Below are 22,465 nucleotides of genomic sequence, written 5' to 3'. Positions count from 1 at the left end.
AGATCTAACATTGTTGGGTTGATGTTTAGACGAGTTGTATATACATTATGTACACAGCCATGTATCACCATCATTGATGGCGATCCGATGGATACATCTGTTGTAGGGTTGTCACTGACTCAGACGTACTTATGAATATAATTATTTTCTGTGACTGTATCTTACATTAATTTGTAGGATCCTTTACTATAGATAATTTAGCTGATCTGTAACAATTACATCTTCATGCCTTATATATCATGTACTGTAGTACGCCACTAGATTAAAACTGACGTGGAAAGGTAACACATGGCCAGCGAAAGCTCTTTTTTTGAGAGCCCAGGTGGTCGTGTGGTCTAGCGGGACGGCTGCAGTGCAGGCGATTTGGTGTCACGATATCACAGTAGCATGGGTTCGAATCCCGGCGAGGGAAGAACCAAAAATTTGCGAGAGCAAATTTACAGATCTAACATTGTTGGGTTGATGTTTAGACGAGTTGTATATACATTATGTACACAGCCATGTATCACCATCATTGATGGCGATCCGATGGATACATCTGTTGTAGGGTTGTCACTGACTCAGACGTACTTATGAATATAATTATTTTCTGTGACTGTATCTTACATTAATTTGTAGGATCCTTTACTATAGATAATTTAGCTGATCTGTAACAATTACATCTTCATGCCTTATATATCATGTACTGTAGTACGCCACTAGATTAAAACTGACGTGGAAAGGTAACACATGGCCAGCGAAAGCTCTTTTTTTTTGAGAGCCCAGGTGGTCGTGTGGTCTAGCGGGACGGCTGCAGTGCAGGCGATTTGGTGTCACGATATCACAGTAGCATGGGTTCGAATCCCGGCGAGGGAAGAACCAAAAATTTGCGAAAGCAAATTTACAGATCTAACATTGTTGGGTTGATGTTTAGACGAGTTGTATATACATTATGTACACAGCCATGTATCACCATCATTGATGGCGATCCGATGGATACATCTGTTGTAGGGTTGTCACTGACTCAGACGTACTTATGAATATAATTATTTTCTGTGACTGTATCTTACATTAATTTGTAGGATCCTTTACTATAGATAATTTAGCTGATCTGTAACAATTACATCTTCATGCCTTATATATCATGTACTGTAGTACGCCACTAGATTAAAACTGACGTGGAAAGGTAACACATGGCCAGCGAAAGCTCTTTTTTTGAGAGCCCAGGTGGTCGTGTGGTCTAGCGGGACGGCTGCAGTGCAGGCGATTTGGTGTCACGATATCACAGTAGCATGGGTTCGAATCCCGGCGAGGGAAGAACCAAAAATTTGCGAAAGCAAATTTACAGATCTAACATTGTTGGGTTGATGTTTAGACGAGTTGTATATACATTATGTACACAGCCATGTATCACCATCATTGATGGCGATCCGATGGATACATCTGTTGTAGGGTTGTCACTGACTCAGACGTACTTATGAATATAATTATTTTCTGTGACTGTATCTTACATTAATTTGTAGGATCCTTTACTATAGATAATTTAGCTGATCTGTAACAATTACATCTTCATGCCTTATATATCATGTACTGTAGTACGCCACTAGATTAAAACTGACGTGGAAAGGTAACACATGGCCAGTGAAAGCTCTTTTTTTGAGAGCCCAGGTGGTCGTGTGGTCTAGCGGGACGGCTGCAGTGCAGGCGATTTGGTGTCACGATATCACAGTAGCATGGGTTCGAATCCCGGCGAGGGAAGAGCCAAAACTTTGCGAAAGCAAATTTACAGATCTAACATTGTTGGGTTGATGTTTAGACGAGTTGTATATATATATATATATATATATTTTCACTCTTTTGGTCTTTTGGAAAATGTTGTTTGTGCTGTATTTATACCCCTCTACAACGAAATGTGTTACATGCACATGTATAAAAATTGCGGTTTGTATCCAACACCATTATAGGTTTGAACGTTTGTTTCAATTTAAACTTGTTTATATTTATTTCGCTTTGGCTTGTATTATATTTCCCCTCCGGTTTATATAATCCGTTTATCCTATTTTGACTCTTTAAAATTCAAGAGTCTATCCTAAATTGAGGTAAATTAAATGGCCTTCTAAATACTTTTCGATTTCTAACATCACTGAATAGACATAAATTGTCGAAATCCGGATATGGTGTAACAATATTTAGCACCTCATGTTGTGGTTTATCAAAACATCAGCCCAAAAATGTTAGATCTGTAAATTTGTTTTCGCAATTGTTTTGTTCTTCCCTAGCCGGGATTCGAACTCATGCTTCTGAAATATCTTGGAGCTAAATTGATTGCACCTTACCCGACGCGCTAGACCACTCAACAACCTAAGTCTACAAAATAATAAAGCTTTCGGTGGTCGGGTGTTACCTTTCCCTGTCAGTTGTAATCTAGCGTTGTAATACAGTACATGATATATATAAGGCATGCAGATGGAATTGTCTATTGTAAAGGATCCTTCAAATTAATGCTAGATGCAGTTACAGAAATAATTTTATTATAAGTACGTCTCAAACAGAGATGACTCTTCATATAAAAAAAGAAGATGTGGTATGATTGGCAATGAGACAACTCTCCGCAAGAGACCAAAATGACACAGAAATTAACACCGATTTTATCCATCGGATCACCAGCAGTGATGGTGATACAAGGTTGACAATACATTCTGTATATATAATTCGTCTAAACATCAGCCCAAAAATGTATGATCTGTAAATTTGATTTCGTAAATTTTTATGTTCTTCCCTCGCCGGGATTCGAACTCATGCTTCTGAGATATCGTGGCACCAAAAAACCTTGCACTTTACGCGCTAGACAACTCGACGACCTTGGCTCTACAAAATGATAAAGCTTTCGGTGTCCAGTGTCACCTTTTCCTCGTCAGTTTTAATCTAGCGTCGTAATACAGTACATGATATATAAGGCATGAAGATGGAATTGTTACAGATAAGCTGAATTATTTATTGTAAAGGATATTACAAATTAATGTAGTCACAGAAATAATTATAATATATGAGTACATCTGAACCAGTGACGACTCTACAACAAATTTTATTCATCGGATAACCAGCAGTGATGGTGATACAAGGCTGGCAATACATTATGTATAAATAAATCGTCTAAACATATATATTTATATAAGTACGTCTGAAAAAGTGACTACTTTGGGTGGTCGAGTGGTATAGCGTGTCGGATACAGTGCAGGGTGAATTGAACCACGATAAGTGGCATAAGTTTGAATCCCTGCGAGGGAAGAACAAAAAATTTGCGTACGCTAATTTACAGATCTTACATTGTTTGGCTGATGTTTAGACGAATTAGATGGTCTTGATAAGTGTCTTTGTATTATACATGTAAAATGTGACTAACTTTCTCTGTCCTCAACAGAAACTATAAGTCATTAGTCACAAGTTACGTTTCTAATACCAAGACACCAAATTCAAACATAAAAAAGTAAACACAAAAAAGAAATGGAAATGAAAAACTCTGCTGGCAACAAACTGAAGGTGCAAGGAGAAGTCATTCCATCAATAATAGACAATCCAATCAAGTGCTTAGGAAAATGGTATGATGACTCTCTTAGTGACAAAAACAATATCAAGAGAATTGAACAACAGGTTTCAGAGGGAATGAGGAACATCGACAAGACAGGTCTACCAGGAAAATTGAAGGCATGGATATACCAACATGGACTCCTGCCAAGAATATCATGGCCACTTATGCTGTACGAAATAACGTTAACAACAGTTGAGAAGCTTGAAAGAACCATCAACAGACATCTAAGGAAATGGTTAGGTGTCCCTCCAAGTTTTACAACTGTAGGACTATACAGCAGAACCGCAAAGTTGCAGCTACCATTTACATCTCTAGTGGAAGAATTTAAAGTTAGCAAAAGTCGCCTTGTGATGACACTGAAAGAATCTAGAGATCACAAAGTAAGAACAGCAGGTGTCCAAGTAAGAACAGGACGGAAATGGTCAGCATCAAAAGCAGTTTCAGAGGCAGAGAGTAGATTGAGGCATAAAGATATTGTTGGAACAGTGGCAGTAGGACGACAGGGCCTTGGTACATCAAAAAGTTGCTACTGGAAGAACGCTAACACACAAGAAAGACGAAGTCTTGTCCAAAGAGAGATAAAATCTAGAGAAGAAGAAAACAGACAAGCAAAGACAGTAGAATTAGGGAGCCAAGGTGCTTGGTCGAGATGGGATTTGGAACAACGATCCCTTACATGGTCAGATATATGGCGATATCCGCAATACCAACTGCAGTTCCTTCTGAGATCAGTGTATGATGTGTTACCGACACCTTCAAATCTGCACAGGTGGAAACTATCAGAAACACCAGACTGTCCCTTGTGCGGAAACAGAGGAACTCTACAACATGTTCTTTCAGGGTGCAATATCGCTCTTACACAGGGGAGATTTACATGGCGACACAACCAAGTACTCCGGGAACTTGCTGAAGTTATAGAGAAACAGAGGAAAGATGCGAAACACATTAGAGACAAACCTATCAAGATCCAGTTTGTGAAGGAGGGTGAAGTAGGCCAGAAAAGTAAAAAGAACATATCAGGAATGCTTAATCAGGCAAAGGATTGGCAGTTAGAAGTTGATCTAGGAAAGAAGATGCAATTTCCTGATATTGTACCAACTAACCTAAGACCAGACATGGTACTTTGGTCTACAAGCAGTAAAAAAGTAGTAATCATAGAGTTGACAGTTCCCTGGGAGGAGAGATGTGGCGAAGCAAATGAAAGAAAGAGGGCAAAATATGATGGACTGTTGGCAGAGTGCAGAGATAGAGGATGGCAGACATGGAACTTTCCTGTTGAGGTTGGCTGCAGAGGCTTCCCTGCACAGTCGGTGTGGAGAATGTTTTCTGCAGTTGGAGTGACTGGCCAGAATAGAAGAGCAGCAATCAAGAAACTAGGCCAAGCAGCAGAGAAAGCATCTTGCTGGATATGGATGAAGAGAGATAGTAGTAGCTGGAAACCCACCACCAATGCGCAGTGATTGATCACCACTGTGGACCCCCCATCCTGAGAGTGTACCGAGCTAGGGGTCGAAACACATGATGATGGATGGCCTCGGCTGAGGACATTGGCGGTGTTTGCAGTAATTCCACCAGTACTGTATGTAAGTAACTTGTAATCTGGACCTACCAGTGACTGCTGGGAAAGACTAGCTGACAACCAAGAATAGAATGGTGACGTCTGGAGAGACAGATGGCATTCAGGGAAGACTGAAATCAGGGTGTGAAGGGTTGGCATCCCAACACACTGTTCCTGTGAAGGAACACCATACCAAGCTACAGAACAGAATAAAGAGCAATACCCCCAGGGTCTTCCGAGAGGGGGGGAGGATGAGAGACCCATTGAGCAGGACAAAACGGTAACAACTCGGCTAATCCAACGGACTTTGACTGGAACAACGGCAGAAACCAAGTGTCATTGTGGGAAGGTTTGCAAGAACTTAAAAGGTTTGAAGATACACCAGGCAAGAACTAAGTGTGGATCTGGGAAGCAGCAAAGGGAACGCACAGTTAACACTGATGAGACGACGGAGGACCACAGCCAGGAAGCACACCATAGTGCTGAGGACCTCTTACCTAATGAAGCTACTCAGATCAACATTGAGGAGGAGCAAGGGAATCAAAACCAGCAGAGAACATCGACACCTTCAGCAGACAGCAGGAAAGAAAAGATACAATGGCCACCAACAGATGATAGGAGATGGGAGATCTTTGATGAAGACCTAGACAAGATCTTGGATAACACACTTACTGGAGACGTTCAAAGAAAGATATCAGCATTGTCAACTATTGTATATGCAGTAGGACAAGATAGATTCGGAGTTAGTAACACCAAAACCAGAGAAGGCACTCAGGGTAACATGAAACATAACAGACGTCAACAAGAAATACAAACACTCAGAACCGAAATAAATGATGTAACAAAGCAGTATAAAAGAGCAAATGAGGAGGAAAAAGAAGGATTGAATGAGTTAAGATCAATACTGAGGGAAAGAAGAAACAATCTACAAAGAGCAGAAAGAATCAGAAAAGCAAGGAGAGAAAGAGGGAAGAAGAGAGCAATGTTTGTTGCCAACCCCTACAAGTTTACCAAAGCCACACTGGACGGAACAAAGGCGGGTTCAGTAAAAAGCACAAAAGAGGAAGTGGAAAAACATCTATCAGAGACACACAGCGATGAAAGGCAGTGGGAACATCTAGGTAACTGCGATAGGATAGAAAATGTACCAGAACCAGAAATACCAATGAACACTAAGGAACCATCATGGAAAGAAGTGTCAGATGTAGTGAAGAAAGCCAGGTCAGCATCATCACCAGGACCAAATGGCATCCCATACAAGGTATATAAGAAGTGCCCAAAAATTTTGAAACACCTGTGGAGGCTACTGAAAGTAGTTTGGAGGAAAGGGAAGATACCATCATGTTGGCAGAAAGCAGAGGGGTGTTTTATTCCAAAAGAAGAAAAATCGGAGGACATCACACAATTCCGGACAATTTCCCTCCTAAATGTAGAAGGAAAGATCTTCTTCTCTATTATGGCTAGAAGGATGACATCATATATGACAGATAACAACTATGTAGACACTTCAGTACAGAAGGGCGGAATACCAGGATTCTCAGGATGTATTGAACATACAAGCATCATTTCACAACTTATTCAAGAGGCCAAAGTGAACAAGAAAGATCTGACAGTAGTATGGCTAGATTTGGCCAATGCCTATGGTACTGTTCCTCACATGCTGATACAACAATCACTAGATCATTACCATATTCCCGACCACTTTAAGAAAGTGATAAGAAGTTATCTCAGTGGGATTGAGCTGCGATTTACAACAAGCACTTTTACAACAACATGGCAGAAACTACAAAAAGGAATAGTTACTGGATGTACCATCTCAGTTATATTGTTTGTCATGGGAATGAATATGATTATTAAATCTGGTGAGAGAGAAACTAGAGGCCCGAAAACATCAACTGACATCAGGCAACCACCAAATAGAGGGTTCATGGACGACTTAACCATCACTACAGATACCCATATACAAGCTAGATGGGTATTAAAGGCCTTGGAAGAGACAGTAACATGGGCAAGGATGTCTTTCAAGCCAAAGAAGTCTAGAGCTCTAATTATAAGGAAAGGGAAGAGAACACACCAAGTCGAACTGAAGGTGCAAGGAGAAGTCATTCCATCAATAATAGACAATCCAATCAAGTGCTTAGGAAAATGGTATGATGACTCTCTTAGTGACAAAAACAATATCAAGAGAATTGAACAACAGGTTTCAGAGGGAATGAGGAACATCGACAAGACAGGTCTACCAGGAAAATTGAAGGCATGGATATACCAACATGGACTCCTGCCAAGAATATCATGGCCACTTATGCTGTACGAAATAACGTTAACAACAGTTGAGAAGCTTGAAAGAACCATCAACAGACATCTAAGGAAATGGTTAGGTGTCCCTCCAAGTTTTACAACTGTAGGACTATACAGCAGAACCGCAAAGTTGCAGCTACCATTTACATCTCTAGTGGAAGAATTTAAAGTTAGCAAAAGTCGCCTTGTGATGACACTGAAAGAATCTAGAGATCACAAAGTAAGAACAGCAGGTGTCCAAGTAAGAACAGGACGGAAATGGTCAGCATCAAAAGCAGTTTCAGAGGCAGAGAGTAGATTGAGGCATAAAGATATTGTTGGAACAGTGGCAGTAGGACGACAGGGCCTTGGTACATCAAAAAGTTGCTACTGGAAGAACGCTAACACACAAGAAAGACGAAGTCTTGTCCAAAGAGAGATAAAATCTAGAGAAGAAGAAAACAGACAAGCAAAGACAGTAGAATTAGGGAGCCAAGGTGCTTGGTCGAGATGGGATTTGGAACAACGATCCCTTACATGGTCAGATATATGGCGATATCCGCAATACCAACTGCAGTTCCTTCTGAGATCAGTGTATGATGTGTTACCGACACCTTCAAATCTGCACAGGTGGAAACTATCAGAAACACCAGACTGTCCCTTGTGCGGAAACAGAGGAACTCTACAACATGTTCTTTCAGGGTGCAATATCGCTCTTACACAGGGGAGATTTACATGGCGACACAACCAAGTACTCCGGGAACTTGCTGAAGTTATAGAGAAACAGAGGAAAGATGCGAAACACATTAGAGACAAACCTATCAAGATCCAGTTTGTGAAGGAGGGTGAAGTAGGCCAGAAAAGTAAAAAGAACATATCAGGAATGCTTAATCAGGCAAAGGATTGGCAGTTAGAAGTTGATCTAGGAAAGAAGATGCAATTTCCTGATATTGTACCAACTAACCTAAGACCAGACATGGTACTTTGGTCTACAAGCAGTAAAAAAGTAGTAATCATAGAGTTGACAGTTCCCTGGGAGGAGAGATGTGGCGAAGCAAATGAAAGAAAGAGGGCAAAATATGATGGACTGTTGGCAGAGTGCAGAGATAGAGGATGGCAGACATGGAACTTTCCTGTTGAGGTTGGCTGCAGAGGCTTCCCTGCACAGTCGGTGTGGAGAATGTTTTCTGCAGTTGGAGTGACTGGCCAGAATAGAAGAGCAGCAATCAAGAAACTAGGCCAAGCAGCAGAGAAAGCATCTTGCTGGATATGGATGAAGAGAGATAGTAGTAGCTGGAAACCCACCACCAATGCGCAGTGATTGATCACCACTGTGGACCCCCCATCCTGAGAGTGTACCGAGCTAGGGGTCGAAACACATGATGATGGATGGCCTCGGCTGAGGACATTGGCGGTGTTTGCAGTAATTCCACCAGTACTGTATGTAAGTAACTCGTACACAAACGAAATAGAACATCAGAAGTTCTAACTCAGATGCTAAGGTTAGGTAAAGACATTGGCAATGGGTACGGCTATTTTGACTATTCTTTGGTTTATGTTGTCATTAATGTCCACAATGGGAAACCGAGTACCGCTATCTAAATGTAACCTACTAGTAATTAGATTTAAAACAAAATAATACATTTTAAATGACTGCATGTGAAATTCTCTTGAAATTTGTGTATTTTCAGTATGTTTACAAGAACAGTTTTAATACAGTGAACGGTGGTGGGAGAGCAGGAGTAAGAGAGATAGTTGTCGTGCTGACTGACGGCGAAAACAATGTACCGCCACCACCAATCTCACAAGCACAACTTCTAAAAAATTATGGAGTCATAATCGTGGCAGTCGGTGTTGGGTCAAAGACTGATGTCAACCAACTTAATCGCATAGCTTCAAGACCTGATCTTGTCTTCCATGTTGACTCGTTTAACGCTTTGCCCGCCATTAGCTCAGGAATAGTACAGGTCACGTGTCAAGGTAAGGTGTAGCGTCAAGACCTGATCTTATCTTCCATGTTGACTCGTTTAACGCTTCGCCCGCCATTAGCTCAGGAATAGTGCAGGTCACGTGTCAAGGTAAGTTGTAGCATCAAGACCTGATCTGGTGTTCCATGTTGACTCGTTTAACGCTTTGCCCGCCATTAGCTCAGGAATAGTGCAGGTTACGTGTCAAGGTAAAGTGTAGCGTAAAGACCTGATCTTGTCTTCCATGTTGACTCGTTTAACGCTTTGCCCGCCATTAACTCAGGAATAGTACAGGTCACGTGTCAAGGTAAGGGGTAGCGTCAAGACCTGATCTTGTCTTCCATGTTGACTCGTTTAACGCTTTGCCCGCTTAGCTCAGGAATAGTGCAGGTCACGTGTCAAGGTAAGGTGTAGCATCAAGACCTGATCTGGTGTTCCATGTTGACTCGTTTTACGCATTGCCCGCCATTAGCTCAAGAATAGTACAGGTCACGTGTCAAGGTAAGTTGTAGCATCAAGACCTGATCTTGTCTTCCATGTTTACTCGTTTAACGCTTTGCCCGCCATTAGCTCAGGAATAGTGCAGGTCACGTGTCAAGTTAAGGGGTAGCTTCAATCTTGTTTTAATGCTAACTTATCTCACCCTGGCAATCATTATTTGACGAAGTGTACAGAAAAGGCATAATAAGACGAGAGCTTATGACCCGTGTTGATTTGTCAATTAATTAATAAGATCACATGTCAAAGTATTGGACAGATTCACGACTTAATCTTGTTTTACGCCTTATACATATTAGAATTTTTTATGAATCATTTTTTTAAAGTTAAAGCATGACAAGACAGCATGGATACACAAATTACATCAGGATAAAATGTCTAAGACAGATACAAGACATAAACAACATTCTTCCAGTGATTCTTTTATACGTATTACATGAATTTAAAGAACACACGAAGATCCATTATTTGTGTGGCAGTAAAGAAGAAGTGGTATCCATTCTCTATAAATATGTTTGTATTACAATTAACTTCTTACAACAGGAAACAGGGGAAAAAAACTATTCCTTTGCACAATTACAAATTAAAACGTGATAGCCATCCTCTGTACTATTTTGTTTATTTACAGAGACCAGCAGAAGGCCAGTCACCCCTACTTGTGCAAGACAAGAAGACATCGTATTCATGTTCGATGATTCATACAGTATTTTCCATAACAATCCACAAAATTTTAACATAATGAAAGAATTTATGAAGGACATAGTTGGTTCTTTCACAGAAATTGGACGTCGAGGTAAACATTATTCTTGTTTGTTTCTCATAGAATTAAAATCACTAGTTTCTCGAAGCAATCTCGTCATAGATACCAGACTTACAATCACCAGACTTTTCTAGGCAATCTCGTCATAGAAACCAGAATAAATTAATCGGCACATGTGTCGTGTATAAAAGACTCCCCACTAACGCTTGAATCAAAAAAAGTTAAAAAAAAATATTAATAAAAATAAAAATGAAGTACCAAATTGGAGTGTATGATGGACCCAAAATACCGAAAGGATCTGCTTAATACACCTTAGGTTAGATTTTGATAGAAGATTCTTAATATTGTGAGAAATTCATAGTTTTGTTGACAGTTAATTTATAGTTATGACCATATCAATGATAATTCATGTCAACACATAATTTCGGATTTACAGGGCTGATACCCTCGAGGAGCACACCTCGACTAGCAGTGGCATCGACCCAATACACTCATTATACATACCGGGAGTAGAACTTTGTACTCCAGACGTGTGTATCGTTTTCATTTAAGGTGGTACCTAACACTACAGGGAGATAACTCTGTAAAATCAGCTAAACGTTTTTATTACGTTGTGTTGTTAAGGGGAAATTAAGCTTCTCAATGATCAAAATTAGTGTTTGTCAAACTGTAACCAGTGTAATTGTTTTGATAAAATGGTTTGTTCAAATTTTTGGAAATTTTTATATTTTTGTCATAGGGTCAAAGATAATCATTTGTTAAAATTTCATGAAAATTAAACAGCTAAATAAATTTTAGCGAAGGTGTTGGGTACCAACTTAAGATTCATGAGTGATGCTCAAATCGATTTTTTTTTTAATAAGGTACAAAGTTAAAGTTTGTGTATATTTACGAACCATTTAATGCCATTTGTGATAATATTTTTTAATAATCTTTATTACAAAATTACAACCATAAAGGTCCAGCAATGCACACACATAATGATACAAATAAATATAATAAAATGCAAAACAATACAAGACAATACAATAGAGCATATTTTAAGAGTTCAATTATAAAGTTCATGGAAAAAAACAATCATAAGCTTGTCTGACCCCTCTGTTCTAAAGACCGCTTAATTAAGCTTTTTTGACATGGGTCTGATCATCTGTTCTAAAGACCGCTCAATAAAAACTCCGATATTACAAATAATTACACCAGACAATATGAACCAATAGAGATATTAGTCAATTGTTGTTGTTTTTTAATGCAGGAACCCAATTTTCCTCTGTGTGTTTTGCAAGCAAAGTGACAAATCACTTTTACCTCAAAGATTACTCATCTCGAGCTGGTGTTGTGAGTGCTATAGATCGGATCGTACCATCAAATGGAGCCGCCACAGCAATTGGCTTAGGATTACAGGTAGGAATATGCAAAATAACTTTAGAAAATATAAAACATTTATTATAGTTTTTGATTTTTTTCAAAATTTGGGGTACATTCTTTACCAGCATTTTCATCAATCTGATCATTCAATCGTTTCTATGAAAGGTCGCATTATCGAAAAAAAAATATACCACAGAACTTACAATCTTCACCTTGCAACGCTTCTCCGTAGACAAACAGAGGACTACTAACTGAATGGCAACATTTGGGGTACTAACTGAATGGCAACATTTGGGGTACTAACTGAATGGCAACATTTGGGATACTAACTGAATGGCAACATTTGGGGTACTAACTGAATGGCAACATTTGGGGTACTAACTGAATGGCAACATTTGGGGTACTAACTGAATGGCAACATTTGGGGTACTAACTGAATGGCAACATTTGGAGTACTAACTGAAGGGCAACATTTGGGGTACTAACTGAATGGCAACATTTGGGGTACTTTGCTAATTTGCATAATGGTCATATTGCTTTATCGTGACGACAGCAATTTCAACAATATATGATTATCCAAGCACCTTAAACAAAATTGCAAATCTGCCAACTCCTAAGTCGAATTAACGATATGTCCGCATATTGGGGTCTTGTACATGTGTTTGGCTTTGTTCGGGTCACTTCATTTTTTTCGACGCTTTTTTCAATCATTTTTTTTTTAATTTAACACTGTATGGGGAATAGTGGATTCAAAATGTTTTTTTCTCTGCTTGACCTCTATATTTTTATTCATTGAATTGGATATATATCAAAATAATTTTTTAGAAGAAAAAAATACCCCCCCCCCCCCTTCTTTTGAAGTTAAATGGTCAATTGATCATTTTCAAACTAATCTTGATAAAAATTCTGTTCATGCTTCAGTTAAACAAAAACCTTCGTCCCGAATCCTAAAGGTTGACTCAAGAACCAGGCATACATCGAAAAAGCACCATCATTTTTATTATATCCAACACTTAAAAAAATCACGTGATTGATTAAAGATACTGTATTATAGTTTGTTTACTAAACCTCCGGTTATCATGGTGAGATTAAACCATTCGCAATTCAATGATCGAATTGTAACATTGAATTTTGAAAAGTACAACCATACGAGTCGATCCTTACTCAGAGAGAATCCTTTCAGAATCTGAAGAAAATGTTGATATTTGTATTGATTGTAACCCAAAAGGAAAACAACATCATGACTTGATTGTTGAATGGTTTGTGCGGTTTTAACCTATCACGTTTCCGGACACACCACTGAACAAAATATGAATCAAATCTTAACTGAAACGTCAAATTTAAAATAATGTTTTTGTTATTTATTGAAATCACAATACTAAGATAAAATTAGTATTCACAAAAATAATAAACACCTATACATTTCAGTTTGTTCGGCTGAACAGTTTTCTGGTGATAAATGGCGGACAAAGACATGGTGTCAGAGAGCTAGTTATCGTTCTTACTGATGGTAGAAATAATCGTCAACCAGATCCGGTGCAACAGGCTAATATATTGAAAGCTCAAGGTGTTACCATAATGGTCATAGGCGTCGGCTCCGATGTTGACATAACACAGCTTGTTAATATAGCGTCAGCGCCAAGTTTGGTCTTCCATGTTGCATCAGTATCATCACTGTTTACGATACGAGAGGCCATCGTGGCTACCGCATGTTTAGGTAATATTGAAAACATGTCATTACTTCGGTATCGACAAAGTCCGCTTTAGTTTATCACTCGGATTTGTTTTGTCTCAATCGATTTATGACTTTTGAACAATGGTTTACTACCGTTGCCTTTATTTATTCAGTACGCAAAATGAAGCATCTAAACTAAAATCCGAAAATCCGAAAGATCACAAAAAAAAGAAAGCAATTGGTAACGTCCGAATAAGATTGTAATCGCTTGATACAGTCAAGGTAAATTTCTTTGATTCCATTCCTGATTAAAGAACTTTGAGCATTGACATAAGGTATGCACCGGTAAATAACAGATTTTCAAGTCCGCTGTTATTCTTTTGTTGTTAGTATACTTCACGTTAAAATGAAAGATTTTGATTGGATAATATGAGGAAAAAAATTACTCTACCCCATTTCTGAGCGGGTAAATTTTTTAAATGGCACTCTCGTACAGACCATAAAAAAATCGATAATTTAAAGGACAATGAATCGAATTTACATTGATGAATTTCTATGTTTTGACCTCATAACATGTCATTATAAAATAAATTTGCTTCTATTCTGTAATTTTTCTAATAATTGTAACGTTTTTATTTACATGATGTTACAGTACAGTAGTTTCCATTTAAATTTAACAATTATACTTGACAATAATGATTGAACATTCAGTATAATAAATTAGATAACACATCGCAGAGAGGATGTTAGATCAGATTGGAAACCCTCGAAAGAGCATTGTCAACCTCGGCTTCGTCTCAGTTGACGTTTTCTCGGGATAAAAATCTGCTCTATCACTCTTTCATTTATGTTTATTTATATAATGCTGTTCTTAATGCGTGTTAGTCATTCAATTAGGAGAACTAGGTCTAAACTTACAAGGGTAAGAACAGCTTAGTCAAAGTAAATGTAGAAGTAGTACGTTAAATTTAAAGTTGAGGGTCATGTCTGTTTATGATTTCAGAACAAATGATTGGCACAATGATACAGGTAAAGTCTGTAACTGACATATCTGTACATTGTTTATTATTTCAGAACAAATGATTGACACAACGATACAGGTAATTGACGTATCTGTACATTGTTCATTATTTCAGAACAAATGATTGACACAACGATACAGGTAATTGACGTATCTGTACATTGTTCATTATTTCAGAACAAATGATTGACACAACGATACAGGTAATTGACATATCTGTACATTGTTTATTATTTCAGAACAAATGATTGACACAACGATACAGGTAATTGACGTATCTGTACATTGTTCATTATTTCAGAACAAATGATTGACACAACGATACAGGTAATTGACATATCTGTACATTGTTCATTATTTCAGAACAAATGATTGACACAACGATACAGGTAATTGACATATCTGTACATTGTTCATTATTTCAGAACAAATGATTGACACAACGATACAGGTAATTGACATATCTGTACATTGTTTATTATTTCAGAACGAATGATTGACACAACGATACAAGTAATTGACATATCTGTACATTGTTTATTATTTCAGAACAAATGATTGACACAACGATACAGGTAATTGACGTATCTGTACATTGTTCATTATTTCAGAACAAATGATTGACACAACGATACAGGTAATTGACATATCTGTACATTGTTTATTATTTCAGAACAAATGATTGACACAACGATACAGGTAATTGACATATCTGTACATTGTTCATTATTTCAGAACAAATGATTGACACAACGATACAGGTAATTGACATATCTGTACATTGTTCATTATTTCAGAACAAATGATTGACACAACGATACAGGTAATTGACATATCTGTACATTGTTCATTATTTCAGAACAAATGATTGACACAACGATACAGGTAATTGACATATCTGTACATTGTTTATTATTTCAGAACAAATGATTGACACAACGGTACAGTTAATTGACATATCTGTACATTGTTCATTATTTCAGAACAAATGATTGACACAACGATACAGGTAATTGACATATTTGTACATTGTTTATAATTTCAGAACAAATGATTGACACAACGATTCAGATTATTGACATATCTGGTGCTGTTGGTCAACCAGGCCAGAGGGGAGCTACAGGAAGCACAGGGTCAGCAGGTCAACCGGGCAGTCAAGGTAAAAATCTGCTGATGCTAAACTTAATTATTAGTAATTTTAATTATAGTCACAGTGAGAATATTCGTGCTATAAAGATAAGTGGGTTTGCGACAACCACCCAAATGCAAAACAAAAACAAATGACAGACCCAACATAGTTCACACATCAGTTAATTAGGTTTGTATGTGCTTTATGTGATTAAGTTGGTATTCATTGCCACCTTTGCAAAAAACTTTGATTGAATAAATATTCCTTCAATGGTTTTTCAAAACAAAGTTCTTTTTTTAAAGTTTTTTATATCTAGATTTTTTTATTTTTCTCTATTTCTTGACGCATAATGCAATGCCTTTCAACAGGTCCAATGGGAGCCAGAGGTCCAAGAGGTCCAGTAGGAATGAATGGTCAACCGGGTTCAAAAGGTGAACCTGGCGATAAAGGAGAAATGGGTGACAAAGGACCTAGTGGGGATCCAGGAACGATGGGTCAACCAGGGAAGAACGGTAGAAGAGGAAACCCTGGCGAACAGGGCACAAAGGGAGAACCAGGTGACAATGGAATGAACGGAGGACCAGGTGATCGGGGTATGAAAGGAGAAACGGGTGACAAAGGTTCATCGGGAGATCCAGGAATGCCAGGACCTAACGGAATGGGTGGAATGCCAGGCAAACCTGGAAAAGACGGAGGAAGAGGACCTAAAGGATATAGAGGTATGAAAGGGGAATCAGGTGACAAAGGAGAGATGGGAGGCCAGGGACCTATGGGAACACCGGGAATGAATGGTAAAGACGGGAAAAATGGTATGCCTGGAAATCGAGGGGAACCAGGAGAAAAGGGAGTTCCCGGTGACCATGGTATGCCAGGACAGAAAGGAAGGAGAGGTAATAAAGGAGGACCAGGAGATAAGGGAACTGATGGCGCTCCAGGACTTCAGGGTCCTAACGGTTTGATAGGACCAGCGGGTAACCCAGGACCTAATGGCATGCCAGGAACTGACGGCAAGAAAGGTAATTGCATAAAGGATAAATATTAACCTTCATTTTAGTTTGTAATTATGTATCCTCCTCATTTTACAATTAAGTTAACTCGACGTGTTCTTTTTCCACAGTTCATGAATATGCGTATTTTAGTTTAGAATTGACTTTTGAATGTATCTTCTGAGTACAAACGATACAAAATCCCCATTTACTTTTATTATTCATGATTTTTGTAATTTGAATGTTGGTTTTTTTTCTTCGGTATACAGATGATACAAGTTCCTTATTTGATATGATAATTGAAGGGGGATCACTTCTTATATACAATGTGATAGGACTTGTCGCTTAAATATGACACATTTTCTAGCTGTATTATGAAATCCCTGTATGTTTTATAATCGAAAGACTTGCTGTAGATGTAAGTAAATCAGTAAACATTTCATAAGGGATCTGAGATCTAAGCAAATATGAGGTTTTCACGAATATGCCTGAATGTAATTCTCGTCCAACCAATATAGGAAATAGTTACATTTTAACCTACGCAACATATGAAAAGGCTATGCATTTTTAGAATGGAGATGATATGAAATAGATCGGATAACACAACACCAGCGGCATCCCTATCAATTAGGTATAGAGGCGAATTGTTTCATATTTTGTCATACCGAGGCCCTTTATGACTAGACGATAGGGGGATTTGCTAATTTATGAAGCCCGAAAAATTGCCCATAAAGTTGTCTACACCCTCGTTCATTGGTGTTTTAATGGTAGTTGTGCCATAGACCTTTATCGCTATTTCAAAATCTGCGCCTCTCGAACTATTGAGGTCTGTTGGCTATCATATTTTCTTATTTTTATATTTATCTACACAGGCAATATTTGCTCACATGAATTTCACACGAATCTCGCATGAAGTTCACATGAAACATTTCACGTGAGATTCACCTCAAACGAGCTTATACATGAAACTCACGTGAATTGTATTAAGTATACCCCCGCTTTAAAAAAGGGGGGTATACTGTTTTACCTCTGTCTGTCCTTCCGTCAGTCCGTCAGTCCGTCAGTCAGTCCGTCCGTCCCATGAATATTTTTTTTCGTCGCATTTTTCTCAGGAACTACAATACAGCTATACCGTGTGATGCGTTTTCAGATTGATCACTCGACAACTTCCTGTTTACCGAACACTTGTATGATTTTACATATGATAGCCAAGTTGAAAATTTTCGTCACATTTTTCTCAGGAACTACAATACAAGGATTTCTGAAATTTGGTTTCAGGATTTATATAAGTCAGCTATACCGTGTGATGCGTTTTCAAATTCATCACTCGACAACTTCCTGTTTACCGAACACTTGCATATTTTTACACTATTAATATTATCCACTTGCGGCGGGGGTATCATCAGTGAGCAGTAGCTCGCAGTTTCACTTGTTTTTAATGATTTTAATTGAATTTGAAAATTTAGATGTTATTTGAATTACTTTATTTTAAAAATTCATGTGAAATTCACGTGAGCAAAATTTATATGATTTGCAGGTGAAATTCACGTAAGTTTCACATGCGATTCACGTGAATCTCACATAAACTGATTTCATGCGAGTTTCACATATAAGCTTGTTGAAATTGATGTAAGTGAAAATTGCATGTGTAATGCCACCGAACTGAATAAGAAATACTTCAGAGTGTTTTAATTCTTCTTGAAAGGTCCACAAGGCGATATGGGTATAAAAGGACCAATGGGAGACCCGGGTATGACTGGGCCTGAAGGTCCTAGAGGAAGAAAAGGACAAAAAGGCTCTTCGGGTAAAGATGGAACACCCGGAAATCCTGGCGCCGATGGAATGCCTGGTGCAAAAGGTGAACTGGGCGATAAAGGTCCAATGGGTGACATGGGACTACAAGGTCCAAGAGGTAACAACGGCGAAAAAGGTTTGCCTGGTGATCCAGGCATGCCCGGTAACAACGGAGATGATGGGAAACCGGGAAACCGAGGTATGCGTGGCGAGCCAGGGAATAAAGGTGAAGATGGTGGGAAGGGTCCAGATGGTATGCCTGGAATGAATGGTTGGCCTGGTAAGAAAGGTAAAGACGGAGTTCCTGGAAGTAGAGGTAAGTATTATACAACGATTTCATAGCATACCAAATGTTCGCTTTAAGCATAACAATAGAAATTAAAGTACTAATAACAAAATCGGACAGTCGCCAAGACTAAGCTATGCCGAACAATTTGATTATAGTATTATACCTGATTTGTTCTTATACGAGCAAACAACGGTCTTTAAGAGATGGTCTTGGTTCGAGTTGTAAATTGTTTTTCTGTGTAAAGTTGACCATGGTTGAGTTTTTCTGTGTAAAGTTGGCCATGGTTTAGTTTTTCTGTGTAAAGTTGGCCATAGTTTAGTTTTTCTGTGTAAAGTTGGCCATGGTTTAGTTTTTCTGTGTAAAGTTGGCCATAGTTTAGTTTTTCTGTGTACAGTTGGCCATGGTTTAGTTTTTCTGTGTAAAGTTGGCCATAGTTTAGTTTTTCTGTGTAAAGTTGGCCATGGTTTAGTTTTTCTGTGTAAAGTTGGCCATAGTTTAGTTTTTCTGTGTACAGTTGGCCATGGTTTAATTTTTCTGTGTAAAGTTGGCCATGGTTTAGTTTTTCTGTGTAAAGTTGACCATGGTTTAGTTTTTCTGTGTAAAGTTGACCATGGTTTAGTCTTTAAGAGGTGGTCTGGGTTCTGTGTAAAGTTGGTTTAGTCAATTAGACTTATGATTTTATATCGCCTCCTTGTAACCTTCTCTCCTCTTTAAAATGTCAACGTACTAGAAACCATGGCAGTGGTCGTACTAAGTTATATGTTTAGGCTTTTATCATTTTATAGTTTAGTTTTGTTGGCTGATCTTTGATTTTTACTGTTAAATCCATTCGGAACTTTCTAGATTCAGGGTGATGGATGATTAAGAGCTTGGTATTTCTCACACTTGTATATTATTGGGGCCATCATGTTGACCCTGTTAACACTGTTTATAGAAAAGAAAGGATATGGGGCTTCCAGCCAGGACACATAACCAGTATATGTACAATAAATCAAAGTTTGAAATTCTGTTACGAACGCCTTAGCGTTTCGGACAAAACCTGCATCGTCCAAGCCATCATCCATTTCTTTTCATGAATTGCTAATACATCAAATTCCTAGTTTTTAAAAATGTTTATTTCTCCCAGTCTAAAGTATTCCTCATACACCAATGCATCAAAAATGTTCTGAAGTTTACACTATTTATGTACTACTGTATTGTAAAGTATGCTTCTAGATATGACATAGAAAAGCGGTGTTGTTTAGACAGGATTTCAATACAGTAAAGTCTCGCCGAATAAGTGTTTTTGGCTGGCATACAGCACATTTGCTTGAATCGTGCAATGCGGTTATTGTTACACATCGTGGATGGTAAGGAACTCGTGTACTATAGTATATCAGATCGCACTGGTCGACACGGTCTATATTAGAATGCCCAAATGGACACACGTGCTCAAACTATGTACTATTGTTAGCTGTTATACATGTATACCAAACATAAAAAAACACGAACATATTATAGTTAATAACCGTTACAGTAAATTCATCAATAATTGATAGGTTTTTTTTTTGTTTTTTTTTTGTTTTTTTTTTATTAAAACGAAGAACGCAATTGAGCGGGTGATATGAAATGCAAAATAAGAAAGAAAAAAGGCATCGGTGCTAAAATATAAAACTAGAGGCTCTAAAGAGCCTGTGTCGCTCACCTAAGTATATTAAGTATTTAAGAAAGGAAGCAGATGGATTCATGACAAAATTGTGTTTTGGTGATGGTGATGTGTTTTTACATCTTACTTTACTGAACATTCTTGCAATTTACAATTATCTCTATTCATAATGAACTTGACCCAGTAGTTTCAGTGGAAAATGTTAGTAAAGATTTACAAATTTTATGAAAATTGTTAAAAATTGACTATAAAGGACAATAACTCCTTAGGGGGTCAATTGACCATTTCGGTCATGTTGACTTATTTGTAAATCTTACTTTGCTGAACATTATTGCTGTTTACAGTTTATCTCTATCTATAATAATATTCAAGATAATCACCAAAAACATAAAAATTTCCTTAAAATTACTAATTCAGGGGCAGCAACCCAACAACGGGTTGTCCGATTCATCTAAAAATTTCAGGGCAGATAAATCTGGACCTGATAAACAATTTTACCCCCCATGTCAGATTTTCTGTAAATGCTTTGGTTTTTGAGTTATAAGCCAAAAACTGCATTTTACCCCTATGTTCTATTTTTAGCCATGGCGGCCATCTTGGTTGGTTGGCGGGGTCACCGGACACATTTTTTTAAACTAGATACCCCAATGATGATTGTGGCCAAGTTTGGTTTAATTTGGCCCAGTAGTTTCAGAGGAGGAGGTCTTTCTAAAAGCTAACGACGGACGACGACGACGACGGACGACGGACGCCAAGTGATGAGAAAAGCTCACTTGGCCCTTTGGGCCAGGTGAGCTAAAAAGTACATAATATTTAAAAAAAAATAGTATGAACATTTTAAAAGATACAAAAAGACTTTCAATTGTAATATCCAATACAGGCGAACCTGGCTTCCGTGGTCCAAATGGTTTACCAGGAAAAAACGGGGAAATGGGAGCACCAGGTATTCCAGGGGTAAATGGCAAAGATGGTATAGATGGTAAAAACGGTACACCCGGTTACAAAGGTCCCGTGGGAGACAAAGGACCACAAGGTAAGTACTTTAACTAACCTTTACATGTCACAAAACACTGCTTTAATTTAATGACGTCTTACATTTACGATATGTCACAGGGTTGGTGCTTTAACTTGATGGCGTCTCACATTTACGACATGTCACAGGGTTGGTGCTTTAACATTAATGGCGTCTTACATTTACGATATGTCACAGGGTTGGTGCTTTAACTTAATGGCGTCTTACATTTACGACGTGTCGCAGGGTTAACATGTCACAGGGTTGGTGCTTTAACTTAAAAGAGGGACGAAAGATACCAAAGGGACAGTCAAACTCATAAATCTAAAACAAACTGACAACGCCATGGCTAAAAATAAAAAAGACAAACAGAAAAACAATAGTACACACGACACAACATAGAAAACTAAAGAATAAACAACACGAACCCCACCAAAAACTAGGGGTGATCTCAGGTGTTCCGGAAGGGTAAGCAGATCCTGCTCCACATGTGGCACCCGTCGTGTTGCCTAAGTGATTACAAATCCGGTAAATAGTCTAATTCGGTAGGTCATATTCATGAAAGGGAAGGGGATTGTAGTTACGACGTAAGGAACATATCCGATATCATTTGTGAAACGGTTATTCCATAACGGTCAACCAACTCGTGATGGCGTCCGTAAAATTTACGAAGGGATGATTTCAACTTCACCATTGGAACTCTTGGTTTAATAGCTTCCTTGTGAGCAGCAAACCTCTATCAAGAAAATCATGATAGGAAATGCAAGCACGGGAATATCGTATCAATTGGGAGATATATACCCCGTATGCAGGTGCTGCTGGAATGTTGCTACTTAGAAATGGAAAGTTCACAATTGGAAAGCTGAAATCATCTCTTTTGTCGTAAAGTTTTGTTTTCAACCGACCCTCATTGTCAATTTC

General features: G+C 38.3%; 1 protein-coding gene across 7 annotated transcripts in view; it reads left to right on the top strand.

Annotated features, from left to right (window-relative positions):
* The window catches only part of LOC139493922 (collagen alpha chain-like), a 39,514-nt gene that overhangs the window by 9,889 nt on the left and 7,160 nt on the right, over positions 1-22,465 (top strand). For 2 of the 7 annotated variants that reach the window (XM_071282082.1, XM_071282083.1), the window contains exons 5-12: positions 9,095-9,383; positions 10,497-10,661; positions 11,881-12,029; positions 13,422-13,710; positions 15,735-15,848; positions 16,187-16,834; positions 18,510-18,914; positions 21,413-21,565. In XM_071282082.1, the coding sequence (XP_071138183.1) occupies positions 9,095-9,383; positions 10,497-10,661; positions 11,881-12,029; positions 13,422-13,710; positions 15,735-15,848; positions 16,187-16,834; positions 18,510-18,914; positions 21,413-21,565 (2,212 nt within the window). The other 5 variants (XM_071282089.1, XM_071282088.1, XM_071282084.1 and 2 more) reach the window with 5 other exon arrangements.

This window comes from Mytilus edulis, chromosome 11 (assembly GCF_963676685.1).
Source record: "Mytilus edulis chromosome 11, xbMytEdul2.2, whole genome shotgun sequence".
In the NCBI taxonomy this organism is placed as follows: Eukaryota; Metazoa; Mollusca; class Bivalvia; order Mytilida; family Mytilidae; genus Mytilus; species Mytilus edulis.
Note: the sequence above shows the minus strand (reverse complement) of the source record. Positions and strands in the feature narration are given on the sequence as shown.